General features: G+C 36.5%; 1 protein-coding gene across 5 annotated transcripts in view; it reads right to left on the bottom strand.

Moving 5' to 3' along the window:
• Positions 1-19,307, bottom strand: part of RPAP3 (RNA polymerase II associated protein 3) — a 41,207-nt gene that overhangs the window by 8,263 nt on the left and 13,637 nt on the right. For 4 of the 5 annotated variants that reach the window (XM_079936945.1, XM_079936944.1, XM_079936946.1 and 1 more), the window contains 6 exons: positions 18,826-18,896; positions 17,683-17,808; positions 15,856-15,983; positions 5,587-5,708; positions 4,126-4,196; positions 3,908-4,009 (listed from right to left, as the gene is read on the bottom strand). In XM_079936945.1, the coding sequence (XP_079793071.1) occupies positions 3,908-4,009; positions 4,126-4,196; positions 5,587-5,708; positions 15,856-15,983; positions 17,683-17,808; positions 18,826-18,896 (620 nt within the window). Of the gene's footprint in view, positions 1-2,541; positions 2,636-3,907; positions 4,010-4,125; positions 4,197-5,586; positions 5,709-15,855; positions 15,984-17,682; positions 17,809-18,825; positions 18,897-19,307 lie in introns of those variants that run through there. The other variant, XM_079936948.1, reaches the window with a different exon arrangement.

Genomic DNA, 19,307 nt, shown 5'->3' with positions numbered 1-19,307 from the left:
AGCCAACATCCCAGTTGTAAGTAAATTCAATTTGGAGTCATACTGCCAGACTACCATATGTAGGTCTAAATGGGGGAAAGAAGATGCATATATAAATAATTACAAGGCAATGGAATATGCATTATAAAAGGTACAGGTACAAAGTGCTAAAAGAACAGAGGAAGGAAGATAAAAATTGACATCGGGGGGCTTCACAGAAAAAGTACCCAGGAATGGCAGTGTTGAAGGGTATGGTCAGTGGAAAGGTGAGAAGTCCAGTAGGGCTGGTGCAAGGGGAGGAGAGGTGGAGACAAAGCCTGAAAGGCTGCTTAAAGGCAGCTTATAAAGGGACTTGTGTGCTGTATCAAGGAGTTTGAAGTTTATCCTAGAGGCAACAAAGCCAAGAAAAAAATATGACCAAGTGACATCAGTATTGTGGGCTGAAGGCAAGTAGAACAAGGCCAGGCAATAACCTGCATTCTGTATGAAAGAAAAGATCCTGCATGTCGCAACGAAGATCCTGCAACTAAGATCTGATGCAGCCAAATAAGGAAATAAATAAATATTTTTAAGAAACAAAAACAAAAACCTAACTGCATCCTCTAACTGCTGGATAAAACCAGCCTAGAATTAAAGATTTGCCAAATAATTTACACAAAGTTGGTAAGTACCTGACCACAATAATGGTCTTTAATTTATTAATATAAATAGCATTCACTATTTATTTCAATCATAACAGGTGGCAAATATTTTCAATTTCTTCCTAAGTTTACATGTAATACTCTTTGCTTTTTAATAAAAGACGTTCTTCAGTATACTCTAAGTTTTCATTCCAACTGTACAGTTGAATTTTAAATCAGAAAGCTGTAAATATGAAAACTTTTGACATATATACTAAACTCAGTGTTAAAACCAGGCATTCCATTAGCATAACTAAGAAAAGACCTAATGGTAACAACTGAGTGTTACTAGATGAATGCACATAAATAAAAAAGCTATTAAAAGTCTGTTAACAGAATCCCCTTAGCGGTTCTATCTTTAAGGATAATCATGTTAATCTAAGGCCTTTGCTTTGCTGATAACTATCAACACCAATAGTTTTCTATCAAGATATTGACCAAGAATGGATACGTGTTAGTGTTAAAAAATAGTGTTAAAGAACAGACTATAAAAAATAGACTGTAACTACTGAATTGTATCAATGCATGCCGCAACTAGAGAAAGCCTGTGTGCGGCAACAAAGACCCAACACAGCCAAAAATAAATAAATAAAATTATTTTTTAAAAAAAAGAATAAACAGAAAAGGAGAAAGACACAAAGGAGACCAAGCAGAAAGGTGAATTTTTTATATGGGGAAACAGGAAAACGAAAAAAATTAAATATTTTAGTGGAGACCAAGAGATCAGGACAAACTCTCATTTACCACCATCCTACCTAGGAACCCCAGGCCCAGCTGACGTACATTACTGCTCTCCTACAGTCTCTCTATAGAAGATATATTAACAGTACTCCCCGCTGCAAACCCTCAAGCACAGGACACCCCAACCGAGCCTCTCGCTTGAATAAAGTAACCCCAGGACTCTTTTTTCTCCACCTCCTGGGCCTTCCTTTCTTTCCTGACCACTTTCCTCAGTGTCCAGCTGGCCTCACACATATATGACTGAAAAGGAAATTAACATTTGTTTTACGTGAAACTGCCTTAGCATTATTGGACATTATTTCCTTTGATCTCAACTAACCTGTGAGTTATTCTCAACTTAAGTAGAAAAAGTAAGAATCACATAGGGTTCACACTCGCCTAAAATTTTAAAGCTTATGAAATGGGGCTCAAATCAACTCAAAAGCATCATACCAAACTGCACCTACTATTTTTTAAATAATGCCCACTTTTTTAAATGGAGACCTATTATAAAAATAAATAGCAATTTTTCCCCTTCCCACTAGGATAATGATTTTGTTTCTGTTGGATCAGTTACAAAATGGTTTACCCCAGATCTCTCAATTCATGAAGGTGTTCTGTTTTGAGATCCAGCCACAAAAGATTCAAATTTATGTTGCATTTTCACAGCTATTAACATAAACTGATTTTTAAACTGAGGGAGAAGAGTACCCAACAGATTTATAAAAGCTGTTTAGGGTATACTGGCCATGGGACATTCTTCCATACACAGATATCTGATTTACCACATGGTAATGTCTTTATAATTATGGACAGCAAAAGTCTGACAAAGGCTTTGTTTTTACCTTTTGAATTAACTTCTGTGACAAAGTTTTACAAAGAGATAAAAGTTTAAATCACATTGGATTAAACATTTAATCACCTTTATTGTTAATAGAATAATAGCAAGTGAATATGATATTTGAAAATGAACATGATATATGAAAATGTATGAAAGCAACTAAGATTTATGCCTGGCACATGAAACAATTATTATCTCAGAAAATTCAAGAATAAAGTCAAAATAAGAACCCAAGAAAAATATTAAACAAAGAATTTCTCTATCTCTTACTAACTTGAACTATGAGCTTGGCAAAACACAAAACTTTCTTTGCCTCACCTTCTTCCTTCGTAAAAGGAGGATAAAAATATCTGCTCCGACTTCCTTGTAAAATTGTTATTTCTCTCAAAGCATCATCCATGCATAACAGTTACTTCTAGGGTGTAGGGAGATCATGATCAGTGAGGGGCACACAGGGAGATTTTTGGAGGCTGATACCTTTCAATTTTTTGACCTGGTTGGTGGTTTCACAGATGTTCACTTTATTCTTTAAATCTTAATTTGTTCTGTGTACTTTTCTATATGCATTTTATCTTTCATTATTTCTATATATAATACCATGTAAATGTTAGAAATTACCATAGAGTCACACACTATATAGATACATATCTATATATATAAACAAAACAAACCACTGCATTTTACCAGCTACTCTTTCTGTTCCAATATTGCAGGAAAAAACTGGCTTTGTTGGATTTAATGAAAAACAGTATGGCATACCAAAAACAATGTGCAGTGTATATTCTTAAGAATAACTCTGCCTATACAGGCAATACCTTGGAGATACTGCAGGTTCAGTTACAGACCACCACAATAAAGTGAATATTGCAATAAAGCAAGTCACATAAATCTTTTGGTTTCTCAATGCATATAAAAGTTATGTTTACACTATACTGTACTGTTTTAAGTGTGTAATAGCATTATGTCTTAAAAAAACGTACATACCTTAATTAAAAAATACTTTATTGCAAAAAAATGCTAACCATCATCTGAGCCTTCAGCAAGTCTTTTTGCAATAGTAACAAAGATCACTGATCACAGATCACCATAACAAATATGATAGTAATGAAAAAGTTTGAAATATTGCAAAAATTACCAAAATGTGACACAAGGACACGAAGTAAGAAAATGCTATTGGAAAAGTGGCGCTGATAGACTTGCTCAGCACGGGGTTGCCACAAACCTTCAATCTGTAAAAAACGCAGTATCTGCAAAGTGCAATAAAACAAGGTATGCCTGTACTAGATGTTTGCCAAAGTGCTAACTTTAGATCAAACCCCACAGAAGATGCAACACTACTGTAATAAAATCCCAATCTCAAATAATAGTAATAGAAATAAAAATATTTAATTACAAAATGTAAAACAGCTCCAAATTCCTTTAAAGCCAGAAAATATGTAGAAATATTTAGTGCTAAATTAAAAGTCGCTTTAAAAAGTTACCACAGAACTTTAAACAGCTCAATTTTCCCCAATTTGATTATGCCAATATTCCTAAGAAGTATTTTTTAAAGATTCTAAAAATGGCTCTTGGAAGAGATTTCAACATTTCTTTTCAGAGTCTACTAACTCAACATTTGTTTTCAGCTCTTATTAATAGAACACTGATATTTAAATAGCAAGGGAAAAAATTAAAGGGCTTTACTTACAGTTGATCCAAGATGAGGTGGATTATCAATGGGTTTTATCACGTTTTGCCTTTGAGTAGAATCAAGAAAGACATCATCCCAGTGTCCTTTCTCAATTAATTCCTTGAAAATAAATGTGTAACCATGACTATCAAAATATGCTCAAGTTAATCACGCAACAAATAAATGTGTTTATGCTTCAGAAAATAAGACCATATTTTGGTGGAAAGAATGCATACCTTTTTAATTTTGGAAAGTTCAGTCACTGCCTGCTTATTTCCAGGTTCCAGAAGTAAAACAGTTTCAAAATCTAAAATGAATTTTTAAGAAATATAATAAATTAGTGAAAATACTTTATGGAGTTCAAAAAATTATATATTTAGTTAGTAACCCCATATTTATCTCAAGAAGTTTTACTCAGGATGCTAGGAAGCTGGTGAGCAATAATAAGAACTAACATTTACCAACTGCTATTCTAGTTGCTTTATATGAATTCTCATGTAACCATGACTAAAACTCCACTTTACAGTGAAACAACTGAGGCCTTGATCTAGAGGTCATCTAACTTACCAAAACTCACACTGTTAACAAACGACAGGGTAATCACCAAACATAAGACAGAATCTAAGAGAATCCCAGATAATGGAGTATTATTAAGCCTTAAAAAGGAATCAAAGTCTGATATATGCTACAACATGCATGAGCCTTAGAGACGTGCTAAGTGAAACAAGCCAGAGACTTGTTTGATTACTACTACTGTATGATTCTACTGTATGATACTACTACTGTATGACTACTTGTTTGATTACTACTACTGCATGATTCTACTCACATGAGGTACTAGAATAGTCAAATTCAGAGACAGAAAGTAGAATGTTGATTACCAGGGGCTGGAGGAAGGGGGAATGGAGAGTTATTGTCAAAAGGGTAGCATGTTCAGAATGGAATGATGAAAAAAGTTCTGGAGATGTGTAATGGTGATGGCTGACAACAATGTGAATGTACTCAATGTCACTGAACTGTACACTTAAAAATGGTTAAAACAGTACATTTTATGTTATGTCTATTTTACCATGATAAAGAAATGCATGGGCTACAGCTGAAGCCAGACTTAAACTGCCAGATTTAAATGAACATTCAAAACACAAAGGCTGAAAACCAATTATGTAAGCATTGATGTGTCAAGAAGTTAGAAAACCAGCAAATTAAGCCAAAAGACAGATGAAGGAAGGAAATAAAAAGCAGAAATATGTAAAACAGAAAACACACAAGAGAAGTAAGTTGGTTCTTCAAAATAACTAACAGAATAAATATGTAAAAGATCATGAAAAAATAAGAATAACTAGTATAAGAAAAAAAGCGGGGGCATCACTACAGTCTCATATTATCCTCTACCTCCTGGTTGCTGACTCCCTTTTCATTCTTGCCTTTTTCTTGCTTTTTTCCTTCTCACCTATAATTCGAATTTTTCATTAATTTTGGTCAGATTGTACTGTATGCTATTAAAAGATAACCAGGTCCACTATGGAAGCTGAATTCCTTCAAATCTACAAACGCATTCATGATCTAAACTGTGAAAGAAAACGTACTTTTCTAGGTTCTGTATCCTTGAAACATGGGAAGGCTATGCAAATCTCTGCTTCTATAACAGGAGTGTCAACAGGAAGAGTGAGGGCCGGGTGTTATAAAAATAGTCTTACCTTGTTTGGCCTCATTAAGCTTTCCCAAAAATGTTCTTGCAGTTCCCCTTCTGGCAAAGGCTTTAGAATATGAGCCATCTAATAAAATAGCTTGTGTGCAGTCTTTTTCAGCCTCTTCATACCTATTAAACACGATAAAACGACCAAGTGGAAAAATGTAGCTTACAGCAAACTTCATATAAACTGAGTTTCTAATATAAAAATATACATATAATTTCAATTACCAGCTCCCAAATCTGTGTTTGAGGGAAAAGACTAATTTTTAAATTTTTTATTCTCACCAAATTTTGGAATCATCTGGTGAGGAAAGAGAAGGTATCAGATTAAGGGGAAGTCAGGAATGAGTCTGCTGGAAGGATGAAATTAATGATGATAAAATATGAGTAGAGCAGACAAAAGAACACCACTGCTGGCAGTGTACCTCCCCTCCAACTCTCAGTATGTACAGCTACTATAATAAAAATTATAACTGGCATTAAATCTCCAAACTTCATTAATATTTACCCACAGTACACATCACCTAAGGAAAACAGCACACACAGAACTCAGGATCCATTATATACGTGAAAGCATACCACCTACTACTTTTCATAAATTCTACTCAGTCATGCAACCAGCAATTAATTCAGTCTGAGTACTGCTTTATGACAACAAAAAGCTAAGAAAAGCTAAAAAAAAAACCAAACAATAGAAAAAACTTGAGACCCTCATATATATTAAAATGACATTAATGAATTATTGTGAATTTATTTGGCATAATAATGGTATTGTGGTTATGTATGAAACATCCTTCAGGGATGAAATATCATAATGTCTCTGATTTGCTTTACAATAATTCCAGGGGAAAACAGCTGAAACAAATATGACAAAAAAGGTATGGCTAGTGAACACTAGATGATTTGGTACATAGAGCTTATTATGAAAAGTTTCATAATAACAAATATTTTTTTAAAAAGGAATCTTCTGTGATCACATTCTTCCCAAGGCCTAAGTGAATGCCATTCTACCTTCAAAACAAGACCTAGGGTGAAAAAGATTAAACACCTCTGAATTCTTTAATTCACTTTTCAGCAAGAGAAAGAACATGTTTGTGTGTGTTCGTGTCCATGCCCCAACCAGTATATGTTCTACTTGACTGATTATATCATTCTCCCATTCAAGATACTGCATGGTCCCCACATTTTTTACAATAAAGTCTGCAGAGCACAAAGTCGGGGGCTTGCATGACGCTCCAGCCTTATCTCTATCACTGCCCCTGCATGCCAGCCATCATATGAACCACTTGTCCTTTCCAGAGGTACCATGGAATTTCCAACTCCTGTGCCTGTGAACCTGCACGAGGACACTCGACCTGTTTTTTCACCTCACTAATCATACTATCCCTTTAGATCTCGGTTCAGGTCAAACTCCTGTTTGAAAGAGTTGCTCTTCTCCTTGTTCCTCATCTAGTCTGTAATATCTGACAGCAGTCACTATGTAGAAGAGAAAACTTCTGATATTAACTGAATCTAAAAGACACACTAGAAAAAGATACAAATAAGAGTCACGTAGGGAGACCTTCAAGATGGCAGAAGAGTAAGACGTGGAGATCACCTTCCTCCCCACAAATACATCAGAAATACATCTACATGTGGAACAACCCCTACAGAACACCTACTGAACGCTGGCAGAAGACCTCAGACCACCCAAAAGTCAAGAAACTCCCCACATACCTGGGTAGGGCGAAAGAAAAAACAGAGACAAAAGAATAGGGATGGGACCTGCACCTCTGGGAGGGAGCTGTGAAGGAGGAAAAGTTTCCACACACTAGGAAGCCCTTTCACTGGTGGAGACAGGGGGTGGGCAGGGGGGAAGCTTCGGAGCCACAGAGGAGAGCGCAGCCACAGGGGTGCAGAGGGCAAAGCGGAGAGATTCCCGCACAGAGGATCGGTGCCGACCAGCACTCACCAGCCCGAGAGGCTTGTCTGCTCACCCGCCGGGGCGGGCAGGGGCTGGAAGCTGAGGCTCGGGCTTTGGTCGGAGTGCAGGGAGAAGACTGGGGTTGGCAGCATGAACACAGCCTGAGGGGGCCAGTGCGCCACAGCTAGACAGGAGGGAGTCCGGGAAAAAGTCTGGACCTGCCTAAGAAGCAAGAGATCACTGTTTCGGGGTGCGCGAGGAGAGGGGATTCAGAGCACCGCCAAAACGAGCTCCAGAGACGGGAATGAGCCACGGCTATCAGCGCGGACCCCAGAGACGGGCATGGGATGCTGAGGCTGCTGCTGCAGCCACCAAGAATCCTGTGTGCGAGCACAGGTCACTCTCCACACTGCCCCTCCCAGGAGCCTGTGCAGCCACCACTGCCAGGGTCCCATGATCCAGGGACAACTTTCCCAGGAGAACGCACACGGTGCACCTCAGGCTGTTGCAACGTCACGCCGGCCTCTGCCGCCGCAGACTCACCCCACATCCGTAACCCTCCCTCCCCCCGGCCTGAGTGAGCCAGAGCCCCCTAATCAGCTGCTCCTTTAACCCCATCCTGTCTAAGCTAAGAACAGACGCCCTCAGGTGACCTACACGAAGAGGCGGGGCCAAATCCAAAGCTGAACGCCCTGTAGCTATGCGAACAAAGAAGAGAAAGGGAAATCCCTCCCAGAAGCCTCAGGAGCAGTGGATTAAATCTCCACAACCAACGTGATGTACCCTGCACCTGTGGAATACCTGAATAGACAACGCATCATCCCAAATTCAGGAGGTGGACTTTGGGAGCAACGATATATTTTTTTCCTTTTTCTCTATTTGTGAGTGTGTATGTGTATGCTTCTGTGTGAGATTTTGTCTGCACAACTTTGCTTTTACCATTTGTCCTAGGGTTCTGTCTGTCCATTAATTTTTGGGGGGTTTTTTGTATGTTTTTTAGCATTTGTTATCATTGGTGGATTTGTTTTTTGGTTTGGTTGTTCTCTTTTTTCTTTTCTTTTCTTATTACTTTTTAATTTTTTTATTTTAATAACTTTATTTTATTTCTTTTTTTTCTCTCTCTTTCTTTTTTTCTCCCTTTTCTTCTGAGCCATGTGCCTGACAGGGTCTTGTTGCTCCAGTCAGGTGTCAGGCCTGTGCCTCTGAAGTGGGAGAGCCAAGTTCAGGACATTGGTCCACCAGAGACCTCTCAGATCCACATAATATCAAACGGCAAAAGCTCTCCCAGGGATCTCCATCTCAACGCTAAGACCCAGCTCCACTCAACAACCAGCAAGCTAGTGCTGGACACCCTATGCCAAACAACTAGCAAGATAGGAACACAACCCCACCCATTAGCAGAGAGGCTGCCTAAAATCATAATAAGGTCACAAACACCCCAAAACACACCACTGGACACGGACCTGCCCATGAGAAAGACAAGATCCAGCTTCATCCACCAGATGCAGGCACCAGTCCCCTGCACCAGGAACCCTACACAACCCACTGAACCAACCTTAGCCACTTGGGGAAGACACCAAAAACAATGGGAACTACGAACCTGCAGTCTGCGAAAAGGAGACCCCAAACACAGTAAGATAAGCAAAATGAGAAGACAGAGAAACACCCAGCAGATGAAGGAGCAAGGTAAAAACCCACCAGACCAAACAAATGAAGAGGAAATAGGCAGTCTACCTGAAAAAGAATTCAGAGTAATGAGAGTAAAGATAATCCAAAATCTTGGAAATAGAATGGAGAAAATACAAGAAACGTTTAACAAGGACCTAGAAGAACTAAAGAGTGAACAAACAATGATGAACAACACAATAAATGAAATTAAAAATTCTCTAAAAGGAATCAATAGCAGAAAAACTGAGGCAGAAGAACGGATAAGTGACCTGGAAGATAAAATAGTGGAAATAACTACTGCAGAGCAGAATAAAGAAAAAAGAATGAAAAGAATGGATGACAGTCTCAGAGACCTCTGGAACAACATTAAATGCACCAACATTCAAATTACAGGGGTCCCAGAAGAAGAAGAGAAAAAGAAAGGGACTGAGAAAATATCTGAAGAGATTATAGGTGAAAACTTCCCTAATATGGGAAAGAAAATAGTCAATCAAAGTCACGAAGCACAGTGAGTCCCATACAGGATAAATCCAAGGAGAAACACGCCAAGACACATATTAATCACAGTATCAAAAATTAAATACAAAGAAAAAATATTAAAAGCAGCAAGGGAAAAACAAAAAAATAACATATAAGAAAATCCCCATAAGGTTAACAGCTGATCTTTCAGCAGAAACTGCAAGCCAAAATGGAGTGGCAGGACATATTTAAAGTGATGAAAGGGAAAAACCTACAACCAAGATTACTCTACCCAGCAAGGATCTCATTCAGATTCGATGGAGAAATCAAAAGCTTTACAGACAAGCAAAAGCTAAGAGAATTCAGCACCACCAAACCAGCTTTACAACAAAGGCTAAAGGAACTTCTCTAGGCAAGAAACAGAAGAGAAGGAAAAGATCTACAATAACAAACCCAAAACAATTAAGAAAATGGTAATAGGGACATACATATTGCTAATTACCTTAAATGTAAATGGATGAAATGCCCCAACCAAAAGACACAGACTGGCTGAATGGATAAAAAACAAAATCCATATATATGCTGTCTACAAGAGACCCACTTCAGAACTAGGGACACATACAGAGTGAAAGTGAGGGGATGGAAAAAAGATATTCCATGCAAATGGAAATCAAAAGAAAGCTGGAGTAGCAATTCTCACATCAGACAAAATAGACTTTAAAATAAAGACTATTACAAGAGACAAAGAAGGACACTACATAATGATCAAGGGTTCAATCCAAGAAGAAGATATAACAATTGAAAGTATTTATGCACCCAACATAGGAGCACCTCAATACATAAGGCAAATGCTAACAGCCATAAAAGGGGAAATCGACAGTAACACAAACATAGTAGGAGACTTTAATACCCCACTTTCACCAATGGGCAGATCATCCAAAATGAAAATAAACAAGGAAACACAAGCTTTAAATGATACATTAAATAATATGGACTTAATTGATATTTATAGGACATTTCATCCGAAAACAACAGAATACACTTTCTTCTCAAGTGCTCATGGAACATTCACCAGGATAGATCATATCTTGGGTCACAAATCAACGCTTGATAAATTTAAGAAAATTGAAATTGCATCAAGTATGTTTTCCAACCACAATGCTATCAGACTAGATATCAATTACAGGAAAAAATCTGTAAAAATTACAAGCTCATGGAGGCTAAACAATACGCTACTCAATAAGCAAGAGATCACTGAAGAAATCAAAGAGGAAATCAAAAAATACCTAGAAACAAATGACAATGAAAACATGATGACCCAAAACCAATGGGATGCAACAAAAGCAGTTCTAAGAGGGAAGTTTATAGCAATACAATCCTACCTCAAGAAACAAGAAACATCTCAAATAAACAACCTAATCTTACACCTAAAGCAATTAAAGAAAAAAGAACCAAAAAACCCCAAAGTTAAGAAGAGGAAAGAAATCATAAAGATCAGATCAGAAATAAATGAAACAGAAATGAAGGGAACAATAGCAAGATCAATAAAACTAAATGCTGGTTCTTTGAGAAGATAAACAAAATAGATAAACCATTAGCCAGACTCATCAAGAAAAAAAGGGAGAAGACTCAAATCGACAGAATTAGAAATGAAAAAGGAGAAGTAACAACTGACACTGCAGAAATACAAAGGATCATGAGAGATTACTACAAGCAACTATATGCGAATAAAATGAACAACCTGGAAAAATGAACAAATTCTTAGAAAGGCACAACCTTCCAAGACTGAACCAGGAAGAAATAGAAAATATAAACAGACCAAAAACAAGCACTGAAATTGAGACTGTGATTAAAAATCTTCCAACAAACAAAAGCCCAGGACCAGATGACTTCACAGGCAAATTCCATCAAACATTTAGAGAAGAGCTAACACCTATCCTTCTCAAACACTTCCAGACAAAGACGTCTCAGAGAAAGAAAATTACAGGCCAACAGCACTGATGAACATAGATGCAAAAATCCTCAACAGAATACTAGCAAATGGAATCCAACAGCACATTAAAAGGATCATACACCATGATCAAGTGGGGTTTATCCTAGGAATGCAAGGATTCTTCAATGTATGCAAATCAATCAATGTGATACAGCATATTAACAAACTGAAGAATAAAAACCATATGATCATCTCATTAGAGGCAGAGAAAGCTTTCAACACAATTCAACACACACTTATGATAAAAACCCTCCAGAAAGTAGGCATAGAGGGAACTTATCTCAACATAATAAAGGCCATATATGACAAACCGACAGCCAACATTGTTCTCAATGGTGAAAAACTGAAACCATTTCCACTAAGATCAGTAACAAGGCATGGTTGCCCATTCTCACCACTATTATTCAACATAGTTGTGGAAGTTTTAGCCACCGCAGTCAGAGAAGAAAAAGAAATAAAAGGAATCCAAATTGGAAAAGAAGAAGTAAAGCTGTCACTGTTTGCCGATGACATGATACTATACATAGAGAATCCTAAAGATGCTACCAGAAAATTACGAGAGCTAATCAATGAATTTGGTAAAGTAACAGGATACAAAATTAATGCACAGAAGTCTCTTACATTCCTATAAACTAATGATGAAAAATAAGAAAGAGAAATTAAAGAAACACTCCCACTGACCACTGCAACAAAAGAATAAAATACCTAGGAATACACCTACCTAAGGAGACAAAAGACCTGTATGCAGAAAACTATAAGACACTGATGAAAGAAAATAAAGATACAAACAGATGGAGAGATATACCATGTTTTTGGATTGGAATAATCAACACTGTGAAAATGACTATACTACCCAAAGCAATCCACAGATTCAGTGCAATCCCTATCAAACTACCAATGGCATTTTTCACAGAACTGGAACAAAAAATTTCACGATCTGTATGCAAACACAAAAGACCCCGAATAACCAAAGCAATCTTGAGAAAGAAAAACGGAGCTGGAGGAATCAGCCTCCCTGACTTCAGGCTATACTACAAAGCTACAGTATCAAGACAGTATGGAACTGTCCACAAAAACTGAAATATAGATCAATGGAACAGGATAGAAAGCCCAGAGATGAAGCCACGCACATATGGTCACCTTATTTTTGATAAAAGGAGGCAAGAATATACAATGAAGAAAAGACAGCCTCTTCAGTAAGTGGTGCTGGGAAAACTGGACAGCTACATGTAAAAGAATGAAATCAGAACACTCCCTAACACCATACACAAAAATAAACTCAAAATGGATTAAAGACCTAAATGTAAGGCCAGACACTATAAAACTCTTAGAGGAAAACATAGGCAGAACACCCTATGACATAAATCACAGCAAGATCCTTTTTGACCCACCTCCTAGAGAAATGGAAATAAAAACAAAAATAAACAAATGGGACCTAATGAAACTTCAAAGCTTTTGCACAGCAAAGGAAACCATAAACAAGACCAAAAGACAACCCTCAGAATGGGAGAAAATATTTGCAAATGAAGCAACTGACAAAGGATTAATCTCCAAAATATACAAGCAACTCATACAGCTCAATATCAAAAAAAGAAACAACCCAATCCGCAGATGGGCAGAAGACCTAAACAGACATTTCTCCAAAGAAGATATACAGATTGCCAACAAACAAATGAATGCTCAACATCATTAATCATTAGAGAAATGCAAATCAAAACTACAATGAGGTATATCACCTCACACCAGTCAGAATGGCCATCATCAAAAAAATCTACACACAATACATGCTAGAGAGCATGTGGAGAAAAGGGAACCCTCTTGCACTGTTGGTGGGAATGTAAATTGATGCAGCCACTATGGAGAACAGTATGGAGGTTCCTTAAAAAACTAAAAATAGAACTACCATATGACCCAGCAATCCCACTACTGGGCATATACCCTGAGAAAACCATAATTCAAAAAGTCATGTACCAAAATGTTCATTGCAGCTCTATTTACAATAGCCAGGACATGGAAGCAACCTAAGTGTCCATCGACAGATGAATGGATAAAAAAGGTGTGGCACATATATAAAATGGAATATTACTCAGCCATAAAAAGGAACGAAATTGAGTTATTTGTAGTGAGGTGGATGGACCTAGGGTCTGTCACACAGAGTGCAGTCAGTCAGAAAGAGAAAAACACATACCTTATGCTAATACATATACATGGAATCTAAAAAAAAAAATGGTTATGAAGAACGTAGGGGCAGGACAGGAATAAAGACGCAGATGTAGACAATGGACTTGAGGACACCAGGAGGGGGAAGGGTAAGCTGGGACGAAGTGAGAGTGGCATGGACATATGTATACTACCAAATGTAAAACAGATAGCTAGTGGGAAGCAGCTGCATAGCACAGGGAGATCAGCTCAGTGCTTTGTGACCGCCTAGAGGGGTGGGATAGGGAGGATGGGAGGGAGACGCAAGAGGGAGGAGATATGGGGACATATGTATATGTATAGCTGATTCACTTTATTATAAGGCAGAAACTAACGCACCATTGTAAAGCAATTATACTCCACTAAAGGTGTTTTAAAAAGTCACATAATAGTTCTTTCAAATTAAAAAATACTGTTAACTTGTCATAATATATTTATGTGGTTATCAACTAAAGTAATAAAACACAATAAATTAGAGCTCTCATAAATGTAAATATAATCACCTATTAGAAGGTATTATTCTTGGCACTAGTCAAACCTAAAAATGTAGGCCTTACAATTTTTAAATCATGTGCAATTCTGGAATAGCAAAATTCAAAATTTTCCTAAGTTAGTAAGATATGCAATGATCTTTACTCTGACTAATCAAAATAATACACTTCTAATGTGTCTATTAATTTCAATGAGGTTAAATATACAATCAAAATTTTCTTATATGATAGAGGTTCCTATCCTGAGATCCTGTGAGAGATCTGAAAACTTGGTTGGGAAAAATACTGTACCCTTATTTTCATTAACTTTTAAATGAAATGCAGCTTTCCTTTCAATTACAAGTGTAGATAACAAACCACAGTAGTAAAAACAGTACCTATGACTTTGTCACCAATAAAAATCAGTTATTTTCATATCACATTACATTTGTTACAGACATCTTTAAGATAACACAACTACTTCAGGAATACAGTGGCAGTTTAACCTGCTGTTTGTTTGCATGTGATCATAGTACCCCTGTTTATAAATGCTCTTACGACACAGCTGGCCAGCTACCAGGCAACGCTGTCCCTAGCAGTCACTCGGATGCCAAAGAATGAAGCCATATGTTATCACACTGGTATAATGTAATCATCTGTGCTGCTTTCTGGGCATTACCTAGACATACTGGTTGATCAATATGTGGAAGATGTGTCAAAGAACACCCCCAAATTCTAGTGGCTTTATTCAAACTTTCACAATAATATGTCTTTAAAAATTTTTTTAACTTTAACTTGCCTGTATTTTTATTTTTAACTTGCCTGTATTTTAAACATAGTTTCTCATTTTGTACTATGTTAATTTTTAAAAGTATGTACACCAATGTATCACAAATTTTAATATTTTTAAAACTCTATTTCAACATAGTTGATTTCCTTTGTAATCCTAAATGTATCACTATGCAGTTAAAAATATTATCTTGAGAAAGGTGCATCATGCAGCCCAAGTGGTCTACGGCACCAGAATAGTTTAGAATCCTTACTTATAATATTTATAGGAATTTTTAATTCTGTAACTAGTGTGTAAAGTATTATTACAACAGATTCAAAGACATAGTTTCTGTCATCAGATATTATCCTGCTGACTGTCCAACATGGAGCCCTTGAGCGCATCCAGAAATATGTGGTTAGTATCACAGGACCAAGTTTTAGTTGTATATGTAATCAAGCAGCAGTTTCAATGACAGCAATTCCCTTTTGTTATATATGTATACACTTCCAGGTAAGATTCTGCCCAAAGGGTTCTGAGGTTAAAAATAACTTTCAAATCGCTAATTCAGAATAACATAAAGAAATAAAAGAAGCGTTAAATTGTGTAATGCCAGAGCATTAAAACTGGAAAAATATTTTAGAGCTAACTTTTACTGAATATGTACTATGACACACATACACAACTCTCTCTCTCTCTCTAACTTTAATGCTTAGAAGTAAATGAATTAAATTTATTATTTAGCTAATATGCCAATTTATGGTAAATTTCATTTTTCATCTTGAAAAGAATTAAAAGTAACCAATACTTACTTCTGAATCTTCAGATAGGCCATTGCTCTATTAGCTGGAAGAAGGGCATTAGCGCCATCTGCTGCTATCCCTCGAGTATAGCATTCGATTGCTCTTTCATATTTCCCCTCTTTGAAAAATGCATTCCCCTGTCATTTTGGAAAGAAGTATGGAGAAGAATAAAAAAGAAAATGCAAAAAAAAAAGTTAGTTGAATTCAAATCTTTAGCAACACTGCAAGTATACCCATCATTATTATATCAGTAATTAAACTATATTTTAATTGCTAAAAATCCATGATACTTGTTTTAGAATCTGTTAGTTTGGATTGCTTTTCCAATGGTGTTAATCTCTTTTCAGTACTAAAAAAAAAAGTATGCTACTATATTACCTTGCGGCATTAACCATATTTTATTAATTAAGATTGGACAAAGCTTAAATTAAAAACACATTTTAATAAATATAGGCCCAGGGGTTTCCCTGGTGGCGCAGTGGTTGAGAGTCCGCTTGCCGATGCAGGGGACACGGGTTCGTGCCCCGGTCCGGGAAGATCCCACATGCCGTGGAGCGGCTGGGCCCATGAGCCATGGCCACTGGGCCTGCAAGTCTGGAGCCTGTGCTCCGCAACGGGAGAGGCCACAAGAGTGAGAGGCCCGCGTACTGCAAAAAAAATAAATAAATAAATAAAAAATAAATATAGGCCCAGGGGCTTCCCTGGTGGCACAGAGGTTAAGAATCCACCTGCCAATGCAGAGGACACGGGTTCGAGCCCTGGTCTGGGAAGATCCCACATGCCGTGGAGCAACTAAGCCAAGGTGCCACAACTACTGAGCCTGCACTCTAGAGCCCGTGAGCCACAACCACTGAAGCCCGTGCGCCAGAACTACTGAAGCCCGTGTGCCTAGAGCCCGTGCTCTGCAACAAGAGAAGCCACCACAATGAGAAGCCTGGGCACCGCAACGCAGAGTAGCTGCCGCTCACGGCAACTACAGAAAGCCCGCGCGCAGCAACGAAGACCAACATAGCCAAAAAATAAATAAGTAAATAGAATTTTATAAATAAATAAATAAATATAGGCCCGAATATTATACTCTTTAGTAATATTAGAATCTGTACAGGGAATTCCCTGGCGTTCCAGTGGTTAGGACTCCACGCTCTCACTGCTGAGGGCCTTGGTTCAAACCCTGGTCAGGGAACTAAGATCCCACAAGCCACAAGGCACGGCCAAAAAAAATAGAATCTCTACAGAAGAATTTCAAAACTCAAATAATTTTTGTGAAAGAACAGAGTATCAGACTGTACAGCTCACTCTTCAGTAACATTAATATACCTAAACATAGGATAAATTAAACTGTATTGGAATGTGTATACTAGAGTTCACTGTAACATTTATTTCTAATCAGAATCAGATATATCACAATCAATAATCATTCCATAAGTATTTGTTGTGGGTCCATGAAAGGCTATAATATGTTAAATTAAATCTCAACTCAGGATTTCTAAAGAAATTTTTATCAGAAATAGTTCAGTGGGAGTTAATGAAAAATAAGTAAGAATGAATTGTAATTTATTTGTATTTTAAATTTATAACCACAATATGTAAATATATGTTAAAATGCTCAAAAATAATTTGTTTCCTAAACTTAAATACTTTTTTAATATTATGTATTAAGTCATCAATTACTCAAAGTTTTAATTAGTAGGCCCCAGAAGTTTTAGTATATTTAAGTCTCAGTTTCTACTGAAGAAGAATTTTAATATAATATTAGGAAAGACAGAAACTTAACTGATACACAAAAAGCTAAGAGTAAGCTCAGAGAAACATATATTTGTTGGAATCCTGGATTACCCGATCTTTCTCTGAAATGGCCTGCTGTTTATTCTGTTGCTCTTCAATTTGTTTTTTCTCTCCTTCAGCTGACTTAATCATTGTATCAGCTTCCTCTGGATATGAGTTTTCTTTGGAAGTTAAAGCCTAGGAGACATAGCAGTCAGCTAAAATAAAACAAGTAATGGAAGACGCATACATATTTGACTTTAAAACAATAAATTATTCAAATATATTAGAATTCCTGCCACATTTCAAATAATTAAAATAATATTTATGCCAATTCAAAATCTTTCTACTTACTAAAATAAAAAGCAAAGAAATTTAATGTGTATCTTATTCCAATTAAAGTAAGTAATATTCACTAAAGACAGTTGTTCATTTATTTATTCAACTAATATTTATTGAATTTCTACACTGTTCTAGGAACAATTTTCAAAAATAAAGAAGGTATTTGAGACCACATCACCAAATTTCTCAAATTTAATATTCATAGTCATTATTTGACCTAGGACAAAACACGAAAATACACAATACAGTTCACAATTATAATCAAGTTGATATATCTACCAACAGATTTTATGTGCAATAAGTAATGGCAATATTTAAAGGCAGACTTTCCCCAATCATTGTCACTTTTTTATCAAAGTTTCAACAGATGGCAAAATAATTATAACTGATTCAACAGCAAAGTAAAAGGAATATGTAACTGTTCAGTATCATTTGACAGCAAATTTTACATCTAAGTACCTATTTTCTTACTGTTAAAAAATTACTATTATTTTTGCTATATAGACCATAAAGATGGAGCAACTTTAAAACTATACAAAATCAAAGAAATATGCAAAAGTACAAAAATCAAAGCACAAGCCAAATCAGAAAAATCAGTGAGATAAAGAAAAATGATTCTGACATCTAGGAAAAAGTGAAGCAGCAGTAGTTCTAAATATCTCAGACAACTTTTTAAGATAATAACTAATTAAGAATCTTTAAATACCATTATACCACCTCTAGCTTACACATTTGTTTAGTAAAAAACTCTATAGTACAAAGAATTAAAAGTAGAAAAATGTCTATGTTACATAGTACAAAGTCTATGCAAAAACCTTTACTTTATCAAATAAAAGTAATAAGTAATGTACTTAATTTAAATAACCAGTTTACCTGATTAATTTTCCTGAGTTCATTTGTAGCTTCAAAGTTATTGGGTTCCAGTTCTAATACTTTTTCATAATCTGAGTAAAACAGAAGATAAAGAATATTTGAAAGACATATGAGATTAAAAAACCGGTATAGAACAACAATCATTTGCTTACATGTGACAAATAGGTAACTATCCTGTAGCAAAATTAAGAGGAACTAAGAAACACTAACATTATGCCACTGGACTGCCTCCATTCCCCCAGGACAGACAAAACCCTGACAGAATCCTTGTGTCAGATCACCTTCTTCTACCAGCCCCGGGAAGAATACTTGCTATCATAAGTTATACTTCATAAAACCAAGAAGGAGCACAATCTTTCAGACATCAGCGTCATTCAGATTTTGTGATTTGTACTATGCAAACCTATTTTATGGAATAATGGAAGGCTTAGAATTTACAAATAAATAAAAATGTGTTAAGGCTTTACATGCATTACCTCTAG

This window comes from Stenella coeruleoalba, assembly GCF_951394435.1.
Source record: "Stenella coeruleoalba genome assembly, chromosome: 11".
Lineage (NCBI taxonomy): Eukaryota > Metazoa > Chordata > Mammalia > Artiodactyla > Delphinidae > Stenella > Stenella coeruleoalba.
This window is presented reverse-complemented; position numbering and strand designations above follow the sequence as displayed.